At 45.4% G+C, this 12,717-nt stretch overlaps 1 protein-coding gene across 1 annotated transcript in view; it reads left to right on the top strand.

Moving 5' to 3' along the window:
• LOC144175068 (cell adhesion molecule Dscam1-like) overlaps nt 1-12,717 on the top strand; it is a 322,844-nt gene that overhangs the window by 211,783 nt on the left and 98,344 nt on the right. Inside the window, exons 8-9 of the mRNA XM_077704109.1 lie at nt 9,436-9,870; nt 10,299-10,460. Of these exons, the coding sequence (XP_077560235.1) occupies nt 9,436-9,870; nt 10,299-10,460 (597 nt within the window). The remainder of the gene's footprint in view (nt 1-9,435; nt 9,871-10,298; nt 10,461-12,717) is intronic.

Raw genomic sequence — 12,717 nt, 5'->3', positions numbered from 1 at the left:
CCTCAAGTTTCAGCTCCTTCAGTCATCACCGGCAGGGTGCATTGATTGAATACTCTTCTTTTAAGGAATAGAGGTAGCTCACTTTTCCTTATTTGTGAGTGCTTTCCCAGTACATCCCATTCCATTCCCATTCTGCGCCGCATTTCTTTCTCGTGTTTGGGATCAGCCCTGGCCATCTTAACAAGGTAGTTATAGTCTTCCAAGTTTTCAATGTTTCGTTAGCTACGCTGAACAGCGAAGATGTTAAAACAAAGCCCCTAAAAAGTGACCTGCGCAACGTTAAGTACACAACTCAAAAATGTACCCGGCACCAAAACTCACAAAAATTACATTGATAAAAAAATGCGGGCCAATCCACTGTGCGAAAGTAGTTGGAAAGCGAAGCTGTGCGCGACACCCACAACGATTACTCATGACGTGTATCTCGAATTCCTACACGTAGATTTACAGAGAGTGAAACCAGATAGAATTAAAAGCACTTAACCACAGCACTTATTACTTGAAAGAGATATTCTTTGCTAAAGTTAAATAAGCGCATAATTCATGAACGGTGGTTGGTTGAGTTGTATAAGTGAAGCGGATCAGAGGAAACTCCTTTTTTATAAAAAAATAAAAGTACGCTCAAATGGAATGTTAGACGGTCTCACTTCTCCGTTTCTGCAGGTGCCGGCGGGGTGATTAGCCTCTTTTGTTTGTTTGCGGGAGTTTTCTGGTGCCACCAATGGTCGCTACTGAACCCTTGGTGGTAGAGGCAAAAACTTCGCTTTAAAAAGTGACGTGGTATATGCGCTTATGTAAATTAACACGGTCTACAGTTATTGCTAGCGTGTAAGTACACTCTGCAACGAATTCGGGAAAAGCTGAGGGAGCAAAAATCATAACATAGACAGTATTTAGAAAGCTGTTTATTAAGGCTAAATGGAATTGTGTGGACAAAGCTATTGGAATTCGAATTCATTCTTTTTGCTACAAATGCTGCTCCAGATACATTTTTTGTCTCGAATGCTATTAAACAAGCATTCGTTTACACACCTTGCCGCAGCAACTAAGCATCTGTGGTAGATGAATACTACAGTATAGCGACCATAGGGACACAGGAGCCACGTACTGCTTCTTTACAAGATGTGCACTTAGTATACTGTCTTCTTTTAAGTCCTCACTAAGCTCAGTCTGAATTCCCAAGAACCCAAACTACACTCGTTATACCATTCTCAACCTACGTATTTTACACTCATACGTCATACCGACTTTTTCCCGTAATTTCTCAATTTGCGACTAGCCAAATTCACAGCCGCCGTAGGCTATCCAAAGTGGCATCACCACATTTGCACCTTCAATTCAACACCAAGGCTCAAACACCAATGAAGGACCGGTGCATTGGGAAAGGCCTCCTTTTGTCCCCTCTTACAGTGCTCTGTGGCGTTGGTGCTGCCCTAAGCTTTGAGCGTATGTCAACCCTTGACTGCCTCGCAGTTGTTCGCTGTTTTTTTTTTAGTAGATTCCTTCTAACCCTTTGGCGTACTTCGCGACAAATGTATCTATTGAGTCCGCCCTAAGATGGGAATATTTTTGCCGAAGGATTTCTCTAGGGAGCCAGTGATTAAGAACTCGAGTCCCCGCGTCAAGGAAAGAAGCAAGAAGCAGAAGCGACCGGTAAGTAGCGCCGGTTCATACATGCATCGGGTGTGTGTGTGCTTCTACGCATACATTGCCCGAGCACTATCGCAACCATCTGCCGCTGCCCGCGTCCCGGGATATATGGAAATTCCGTGGTGAGAGGTGGAGACGGAGAGTACGCCGGGGTAAGCCTGCCGGGAACAATCGAAGGCGAGCGCCATCGGCATGTAAAACAAAGCCTGGTGGTGGTGATACTATATAATGAGCACCTGCTCTACATCGCATTTGTTCCTCGGGAGAGTAAGAGACATCAGTATTGACAACGGTGTGTAACCGATCCCGTGCTTGCAAAACGAAAGGGCGAAATGGAAATTTTTTAGGCTTTCTCATAGAAGCAGTGTGGTAGAGTCAGAGATTAGGGCCTCGTGAGCGGGGCCGTAATGAAAACGGAAGGAGAATGGTTCGGCTCGCATGGGGGAAGCGGGCAGAGGCACTTAGAGGAGAGTATGGTCCGCCTACGACCGTAATCACGAAGGCGGGTCGCTGAAATACCAGAGGCGTGAACAGGAACGAAAAAAATAGTGAAGGGCTGAGCACTGCTGCACGTCAGACAGGCTGCGAGTGCTTAATACGGACGTCAGAACTGGCGACCGAAGACACTTCTGGGCTATCCGTTATATAAGCATACCGGTTTTGTCTATCTGCATATGCCAACAGCTTAGAATGCCGAGAAAAAAACATTACCTCTTACAAGCTGAACCAACCAATGAATTTTCTAGAAATTTTAAAGTAATTTCCACTCAAGTATACACAGATACCGAAAAGGAGGCACAATGCATTGAAGAAAGCACTTATACGTGAACGGTTAACTCAACCGCGACTTCATCTCACGCAGGTCCCTCGCTTCTCACTTCCACCTAAAGCTCACGCATAAACATTCTTTGGATCTTTTAGGACATACTATTTGATTAGCGTAAAGTATATGACATTCTACAAACACTTTCTGAACCCTCCCCCCCCCCCCTCCTTTCCTAGAAGCAAGCCCTCCCACAGCTTGAGTGAAGAGAAATGGCACGAAATACGATTTAGGTTTTAAAAAAAATTTACAGTGCTGCTTCTTTACTATTTGTTCAAAAATTGGTAATAACTAACTAATATGTAGCGCATTACTTTGCCAAAAGCGTTTTCTCGTCGTGTTTTTACGGCAAATTAACGAAGTTATGGAGAGCGGCGAAACGCTAAATATGGGAGATATGCTCTGGTATGGGCCCTAAAACGGGTGGAAGTAAACCATTACGGATTTGTGATATGGTTTAAAATATGAATTTTCAATCTGACAGTAAGCACATCAGAAAAAAATATTGTAAATAGATGTGTTAAGCAGCAACCAACAACAATAACAACAAAGAGAACAACAAAATAACAAACAATACCCTCATAAAAAAATCCCGGGACATCTCCACTAACGTGAAACCTGAGGAAGGGCGAAGTATGCAGTGTGTAGGTGTTTTCAAAGATCGTGTCTTTTTCTTGCCTCCCAGCTGGCCCTGATTGGGCGCCGGAGAAGCGCCAGTTGGAGGAGCAATCGCGCGCATGCGGAGGCTGTGGCGCACCACACCCCCTCTTGCGTTGAACCGGACTTAATTAGGCGATTTGCATGCCCCATCCACCCTCGTTTGGGGGAGTGGCAGGGGTCAACGCTAGCGCAGTGCGATGCCCGCGCTTCGTCCTAGAGGCTCGTCTTCCAAAGGGAATTTACTAAAAACTAGTTACAGCTAGGACCCGGTGTAGTTAGCTACTACACGGGTCGACAGGGCGCAGGATATACGCAATGTGCCACAGAGAAAAGGAAGTGAACATCACACAAGATCACAAAAAAACTAGGTCCACCGCACCGAAGGTTTTTTACAATAATATCCGTGGCACGAGGTTCGGACACCATAGTTCACGCGTGGGTGTCAACATAAAAACCACAACAGTTCACACATGTATCTGTTCTACTAAGTGGTCTTGTCTACGACCGTACTGATAGGCATGCTCAGCCAAGCTGCCTTAAGTGCGCCTTGACCTCTAACCTACAACTCCCAACAGCACGCAATAAAGTGTTACACCTTATTAATAAGGCACGATACACCATTGAATGGTGTTATTGGTGACTTCGTTAACGCACGATGCCTCGGCGCCAGTCATGTATGCCTTTTCTTGCTTAGACCGACCAGGTGATCCGATGAGGCCTAGGCGTCGAGAGCCGATTGGTTTTGGAGTGTTGCACCCATCATAACCCGTCTTCCGAGTTCCTACGCAACTGACACCAATCAGTAAAATTAAACAATATAATTTCCAGAAAAAGCCCGATCAAATCAGGGATCTGTACTTGGCCTTTTATTATTCTTGGTTTATATTAACGACATCGGATCTAACATTGCCTCTTCAATACGTCTATTCGCGGACGACTGTGTCGTATATAGGGAAATAACCGTACCAACCGACGTTTCTATCCTACAGTCAGACTTAATGAAACTCGCGGAGTGGTGCCGATTGTGGCAAATGGAAATTAACATTGGAAAAACCAAACACATCAGATTTTCTTCCGGTACAGCCAACCCTCCTCCCACATATGCAATTAATGACAGCATAGTTGAGACGGCGTCATCAATAAAATATCTTGGCATTTTTCTAAGCAATGATTTAACATGGAACACTCATCTTGAGTACATTACTAATAAATCCTTTAAAAAACTCGGTCTCCTGAAGCGTCGTCTTAAGTGCGCAAACGCAGACACTAAGCTTCAGGCATATAAAGCTTTGATCAGGCCTTCGTTGGAGTACGCGTCAACTATCTGGCACCCTCATACGGCAATATTGACTGACATGCTGGAATCAGTACAAAATAAAGCAGCCAGGTTCATCTGTTCTTGTTACTCTAGTTATGAAAGCGTCTCATTACTAAAGCATAATTTGAACCTTCTTTCTCTTGCCATGCGCAGAAAGTTGTCTCACCTTTCCTTTTTTCACTCTTTGTATAATAGTGACACAACGTTTTCCCGAAGTTTCATTCACCCTGCTCCTTACGTATCTGCTCGAATCGACCATGTGCATAAGATTAAACCAATATTTTCGCGCACTAACAAATACCAGTTGTCACCCCTTTCTTTGTGTATAAACGAATGGAATTCCCTACCTTCAGCCATAGTCTCCCTCACTGATCCATCGCGTTTCAAATCTGCTTTATTGTCTTATTTAGAATCCGGTGAAGATATGTAGCGATTCTTTTCGTGTATTACGCGTGTAGACAATGCGCTCACTTCTTTTCAAGTTTGTTACATGCTGTTTTGACTCACCACTTTGTCCCAGTTCCCTCACCAAATGTATAGTTGACAATGTTGTACCCGGTTTTTGTATCCCCCCTTATGTAATGCCCTCTGGGCTTTTAAGGTATATAAATAAAAAAAATAAAACAAATAGCTTCTAATTGTGCTTGACGATTGATGAAGCGGACAGGGACGGTTCCGTACATCTTTAAATTATGTTGGAATATTTGGAACTGCTGTTACCCATTATGCACTTTTGTAAGCGTTACGTCCTAGTAGCGCGAGGAATGGGAAAACGAGTGTCCCGATGTTTTAGTACCGTGACTACATGGCACGACGATGACAGGAGACGCCGACAGCCCGAGCCCCTAAGTGTCTTTGCCCGTAAAAAATTCCAGATACGCTATCCCCCAGAAGTGTAAGAGGCAGAAGGTGCAGAGATGTACCTCCATATACAGATGTAAGCGACACGTGATATTGGTATGTTATTTATACGCCTTTTCCAGTATGATTCTCTTCGTTCTGCAGCCAACGCAGCTGGCATGCGTGTTTATTTGATTATGTAAGTCTATTAATAAACCAATGTCCGTATTTTGCCTCGTCGACGACAATTCTCGGTGTTCGTTTGGAAAGGCCTTTAAAACGGGACATGTAGATGCACCGACGCTGAGATGCTCGTAGAAACAAGTATGAAATAAAAAGCCTTTCCATTTCGCTGACAAATATGTGCTTATCTATTAAAAGGGCCTTCTTTTCTTCTATGTATACTGTGCTGCGCCGATGTCAGGGTATAGTGGAATGTCGTTGATAGGATTAGGCAGAATACGTTTTTTGGCTTAATAATTTTTTTTTTTCATTCCCCGCTGACGCCCCTCAGAAATAATCATTTTCGCGCATTTAATACGATCACAGTTTTTTCAAAATCAGATTACACGACTGCGAAAGTGCATCTTGACCGACTGTATAGAAATGTTACGTTTATTCTTCCCTATACTAACTCAAACCGCATTCCAACAAGCCACGATCTGCACGTTGCGGAAACCCTGAAGCCGCGGCAGCGCAGGACTTGCGGCGAATCCATCGCGGCCAGGTGTGGCCACTCCGTCAAATGATTATGATACGTTAGATGAACCGCGCCAAGTAGCGAAACGAATCATAAATCAAGGGAAGATCGCAATGCTCTTAGCAGGTAGCAGCGAATTTGCTTCGCGACTTCTCTCAAAGCTCCGTGCTTCCCACGCTTTCTTTGTTCTCTTAATGCCTTGTTTTTGTGTTCGGTACTGCAGCTGTTCTTCTCAGGATAATTTTGCTGTCCTCTTGCTGCTTTGTTGCTATGCGCCATGATGCTTACGGGCTTGTGACAATGTCGAGGAAACGCAATGCGCTCACTTTAAAATAAACACTGGAAAGTGTACACAAGTTCGAATAGAACCAGAAGAGGAAGCACGTGGACTTGGAACGGGAACTCTGTTTGCCGATGTCAAAGCTCAACACTATTTTCCGTCCAAGTTGCAAGAAGCCGCACGTTTTTGTACCCGGTGTAAGAAAACGCGAGGTGCGAAGCTTCGGCAAATAGAGGACGTGCTGCTCACAAGGTTCAAGGAAGTTAGAGCGGCAGGAGTGAGTGCAGAATGGTCAGTCCTACGCGAAAAAAATGACAGCATCGCGTTCTTCTCGGACATTAAAGACTTTCAAGGGTCCGGCGGCTGGCTTGACCGATTACGGTACGGCATGGATTGTTCCACAAAACAGTGCCCGGGGAAGGAAAAAATACCGGCAGCTTCTTTTTTGACGTTTTAGAATAATTTGAAGAATTTGTGGCTGGATGTTCAAAAGAAAAAAAAGTGCTGCACAAATTGACCAGCTACTACAATGTTTCTCAATAAAAGTGAGTTGCTGAAGGAGAATGAATTTTTTCTCCTTTTCATAACCTCTATAGATAATACGATAAGTCGTATAATACGTTGTATTTTCTGGTTCCCGTGAAAAACATATCAGCGACAACGCTAACTCATCAGCTGAACACAATAAAGGCACTTTGCTAGATTTCCTGGAAACAGGTTTGTTGCAGGGTCCATAGCAAAACTAGGCATTTTCACATATATAACGCAAAAGTTCACTCAATTTATGGAAATATGTTAACCGTTATTGAAGAAGCCCACACATGCTTTGCAGCTCGGATTTTGAAATGTTCTTTTACTTCTGATTTTGGGAGGATGCCCGACTGAAGTTACTGGAGAAGTGCTTTAATATTTTAAAACAAATTTGATCGTTCGGGTGGCCAATTTTCTTTACAGTGGTCGGACAAATTGTGTCTGCTGCTGTCGGGGCAAAGATAGGATGACGGTTGCTCCAGTAATGTTTAAATCAAATCGAGAAATGATAAATAAGTAATGGTTTAAAAAGGAATATGGAGTCCACGTGTACAGTGACTTACTAAAATCGTTTTTAAAGCTCAGTTCTCTAACAGCCTTTTCCTGGAAATAGGATCACCGTTCTTTCCACTCTCTTTCTATCTTTCCCGTGGACGGGGGGCCGTCAACCCGAACGATCGAAATTTTATTAGGATCGTAAAGTCGTTGCTCCTGTGATTGTAGTTTAGGCTGCCGCGTTCTTCCCAAATTTCGTAAATGAGCATAATGTGCCCTACCTCCTACGTGTTAAGTTTTGTGAAGAACCGTTAGACTTGATTGCCGCAGCTTTAACCCTGGGGCGGTAAACCCATTGACAAAAATCCCGCCATTTCCACAAAGTGAATGATAATGAGACGGGCGAAGCTAAAATGCTTATCGGTAAAACCGTGGATCCAACATTCGCCCACACATCATTTAAAGACTCGACACGTTGTTATAGGTCTTCTTGACGGCGCGCACCAACTGAATGAGTGAAGGACATAAGGCGCGTTCGTAGCCAGGCTCGCGTCTCGGTTTGTAGCGCAGTGGGAAGACCGCCACGTACCTCCCGTCGCGGCCAGAGAGTCGTGGGATCGAAACCGGGCGCCGGGCGTCAATGGCACTCGACACGTTGTTATAGGTCTTCTTGACGGCGCGCACCATTTGAATGAGTGAAGTACATAAGGCGCATTGGTAGCCATGCTCGCGTCTCGGTTTGTAGCGCAGTGGGAAGAGCGCCACGTACCTCCCGTCGCGGCCAGAGAGTCGTGGAATCGAAACCGGGAGCCGCCGCGTCAAGACCACCACTCCTCGCTCGCAAAGCTCGAGACTTCCAACCGCTCTGCTGACAAACCCGTCGATGACGTCGATGTTTGTGGTGATCATGTAGGGCTTGTTTGGGACGATGAGAATCTCCATGGGTATGTTGGCAAATTGGGTGTGTGGCATTTTAGCCACCGTGGTCGTCGCCTTCTGCAGAGCGTCTTGTGTCGCGTACCCCCGGTACGTGTCTTGAGCTCGCAGACGAGGAACGACAACCTCTTCTTCTTCCTCTCCTCCTTGTTGGGTAGCAACGAACGCGTTGAACCTTTCGACCTCTTCGTCCAATGTTTGATTGGCCAATCGCTAGAGGCATCCTGCCACAATCATCATCAGCGGTATGTACACGGCGCTACGAGGGACGGGGCAGGGCCCGAGCAAGAGGAGCTTCGCCCCTAAAAGTTGTATTCAAGCGAAGCTGATGTATTGCAAACACTTTGTGCAGTGCCTTCTTTACCTCAGACCGTGATAAGTTTCATAGTTCAACCATTACCCTAACGTAAGACCCAAAATGAATATAGGGTTTTGTAAGGCATTAGTTCCAGTACCTTATCACGTTCAACGCTAAAGCTAAGCTAAATAAAGGTGCAACGCAAAATACAACTACAAATGAAGCGTTCAGGCGCTAATTAAACATTTTCCCATGAGCTTTCTTCCTCGTTTTTTACATCAGAGTTAAGTTCTCGGTTTCTAAATACCGTATCCGTCAGCAAAATTGCGTTGAGCGGAAAGTTTTCGTCTCCTGAGGAAGCATTTTTTTGTTGCCTTCTTGAAGTGCTCCTGGACTGAAGTGTAGGCCGGTGTTTTTCCCGCCCACACATGAGCCCAAGGAATAGATTCCGGAGCTAGGTTTTGGCCGGTGTTTTCCTGTTAAAGCATGCGAATATCTCCAGACGCCACTTTATGTATGCACGAAAGGGGTTAAGGGGGAGTGCACGCGCAGCCGAGCTTCAAACGCTAAGGCGGCTGTTGTGCTGGTGGGAGACTTCAACTCGGATGTCTCCCGAACCCGACGCTACCTGACGGGTCATGCGGTTCTGGTTGGTGTTTTACACAGACAGAAAGATGCTTAAACGCGGAGGAGAACCGGACAGCCCAATGTTGTCTACTAGCATTAAACTCTAGTCCGTCCAATTTTCCACTGTGTTAAGCAGCTGGGAAGTATGCTTAATCACAAATTACCAAAAATGTGCTTTGTTTCATGCATGTTGGACTGTTCCCCACTTCACTGGTCCTATTTCACAGAGGAGAAGGGCACTAAATATTCGTACACTCCTTCCTTTCATCTCATTCAGACCAAGCCCCCAAGCTGAAGTCGGCATTTGAAGAGGTCACCGTGCGACCGGGTAAACCCGTGTCCCTGCGCTGCGTCGCAACCGGGGACCCGCCTCCGCGCATCGCCTGGTCGCTGGACGGTGCGCGGCCCATGGACTCTCGGCACGGCCGGGTTCACGTGCGCACCGTGGGTTCGGACAGCGGTTCCCGAGGCAGCGGTGCGGCCGAGGTGTCCAGCACGCTTACCATCTCATCAGTGGAGGCGCAGGACAGCGGCTCTTACTCGTGCCGGGCCTCCAACTACGCGGGCGTCGCGGATCGCACGGCGCGCGTCAACGTCTACGGATCGGTGTTCATCCGTGCCATGACCAACCTGTCTGCTCTGGCTGGGAGCACGTTTACGGTGCAATGCCCGTTCGGAGGATACCCCTTCGGACACGTCTACTGGGAGAAAGGTCAGTGGATGGGGTGGAAAGATAGAGAGAGTAATGCTGCTCACGGTAACTCTTTGTGGTGTTGACTGTTCTCGGGAGAACGGAGCTTGGTTGGGGCGAATCTTTTTCCTACAGCAGCGTCCCTGGTTAAAATTTATTTATTTTTAATTTTATTTATTTATTTATTTATTTATTTATTTTAATATTTATTTATTTATTTATTTATTTATTTTATATTTATTTATTTATTTGTTTATTACGTGCATGAATGTAGTAGGCCTTGTGCGAGTGGCCAAGAAAGGCGTGTAATGATCGGCTTCTAACCTTACACTGGTGGCGACTGGAGAAAAACGCCGCCCGTGCCAAAATGCACCCATCAACTTAACGCCGTAGTGTAAAGAAAAATTTATGTAAGTATTTCGTTTGCTTTCTATCACTTTTTCCAATAGATGGACGAAGGCTTCCGCTCAACCAGCGTCAGTCAACCTACTCCAACGGTACGCTCCAGATCCAGGCCACCGACCGCGAGCATGACGAGGGAAGATACACGTGCACGGTGCACGGACCGGACTCCCAGGTTGTCCGCCGGACCACCACGCTGCACGTTCGGAGTGAGTACCACTCGACGTCATTCTCTTCGTCATCCCTGGTACGGGGCTTAATACTGTTACTATAAGGATGACTATGCAAGGACGACGCGCCACTAGAAAGACACTGTCCGAGCGGCCAATGCATTAGCGGGTGTTTTTACAGCACAACGCCTCCGTTTCCCAATGCCTCGTGGCGCCGGTTTTACATTGATGTTGTGGCCATTCTAGCGTTTGAACAGTTGAAATTGAACACTTCAAACTATTTAAGGTGCGGGGATCACCTCGGCGGTCCTGCCTTTTGCCGACACCTCTATCTCACCTTTGTTTTAACTCTGACCGGGCACGGCAGCAAAGACATTCTGTAGTGTCCCCGAAATATGTTGTCGTGGGGGCGAGTATGTCCAGTAGTGTGGGGTAGATGGAATCGGTCGGTGTTGTTAGGCTATGTCAGACTTAAAGAAAATAAAAGAGGTATTTACGAACCGAAAGTGCGCCTCATGCCTTATGATGCCCTTCAAAGGTCACCTGGGCTTCCGCGCAAACCGAAGAAACGCTGTTGTGAGCTTTTTCTCTTTTATCGCCACCGCTAGTATAGTCCTTAGTAAGCCCGTGCCCTGCTCCTGTTAAAGGGTCTCTCAACGGATTTGTAAACACTGCTGGATTACTAGTGCAACTTGTATAATGGAGTCGCTAGGCCATGTTTCGACCACTCCCGCTGCTTTTACAGGACTTTTTTTTAAACAGAAAGATCAATTCCAAACTGTTGCCCTCCTCGGTATCCTCCTTGTTGATTTCCAATGACGTTTCGTATGACGTTTGCACGAGAGGGTTCGCCGATTCTGCGACAGAATCAGACGGCTGAGCATTTAGTCGGCCGTGCCACTGGCGGGTCGTCGAAATTCATTCGCTTAGTTGAAACTAAGCCATGACACGATTTGTGCATGAAAAAATTTGCCATTTATTGGTAAGATTGTCGACTGCATCAGAGACTAAGTCCAATAGCTACACAAGTGCACATGCAGCGCTTCGATGAGTTTTACGTTAGGACAAAAATCAACGGCCAAATAAAGATGGGAGAAGAGTCAGCGAAGCTAATATAGCTACTAGCGAAATAAAATCGACCGACACTTTTATTTACAGCGTAATACCATAAAGCGGGAAGCACGTTTTGCACTGGTGACAAGGAACAGCGGACTGCAGCATGACCACACTCGTGCGATTGCTTTTGCTTCTAGTATTAGTGGCTAGAGATCAGATTTTTGTGGGAATTTGGGAAACACTTCCTGCACGAGCGTTATCAAGAAATAGCTATCTAAGCGGCTGAAAATGCTAAAACTGAATAAAATTGTTACCAGGCTGCACAATATATACTCTGTATTTCCATGCTGACAGCGCTAACAAAAAGCCGCCATGGGGTTTCAAAAGGATGTTGTGGATAATTTTCATTTCTGTACTGCGCGGTTTCCTTTGTAGCATCTGTTTAGCCTTTCAAATAAGGCTATGTGGAGCACTGTATTTTAAATTCAGTTGCCCGTGCCTGTTTATCGCCAGCACTAATTGCGGTACCGTAAGAAGCGTGTTTTATGCCGTTCAAGCGTACGTTCCGGCTGCCAAATACCAAAACGTTTTTCTGTATGCTTCATTCGCAAACGCTGCAAGTTGAAACATGACTGCCCGAAAAGGGATCTCGACCCCTTGGTCATACAATGGCTGCTTGTTCAATCAAACAGCGACTAGTGACCATTGTTTTGTGCTTTGCCGCGTCGCGGTGTTTTTTGCGACGGTTTGCAACGGACACCAGAACGGAACGTTGACGTCACCCAGTACATCATTCGCTTTTTAGCTTTAGCAAATGAAAAACTATAAATAAACAAAAATACAAAAATACGGAAAATGTCAATATGTATACCGTATAGCATTTCCACAATAATGCAGATTTTGCGAAAGTGCTGCCTGTAATCGTTATAATAGCGTAAATGGAGATAATTGGTTCAGCGGAATTTTGAAAAACTAAAAAAAGAGAAAAATTTGCAATTATTACAGAAAAAGGCGAACCGTTTAACGCCCTGCGTTTCCTCAATAATGTAGATTTCGCGAAAGTTCCAAATGCAATCGTTAGAAAAACGTAAATTGAGATAACTGGTGAAACGAAATTTTCCATAACTAGAAAATTACAAAAATACAGTAGACTCTCGATAAACGGAACTTCAAGGGACCGGAAAAATTAGTTCTGTTTAGCAGGAGTTCCGTTTACTAAGAGAGATGTTGTAAGGTGCAA

The sequence above is a fragment of the Haemaphysalis longicornis genome, unplaced genomic scaffold (genome assembly GCF_048455015.1).
Source record: "Haemaphysalis longicornis isolate Haplotype H1 unplaced genomic scaffold, Haemaphysalis longicornis Haplotype H1 scaffold_3, whole genome shotgun sequence".
Lineage (NCBI taxonomy): Eukaryota > Metazoa > Arthropoda > Arachnida > Ixodida > Ixodidae > Haemaphysalis > Haemaphysalis longicornis.
This window is presented reverse-complemented; position numbering and strand designations above follow the sequence as displayed.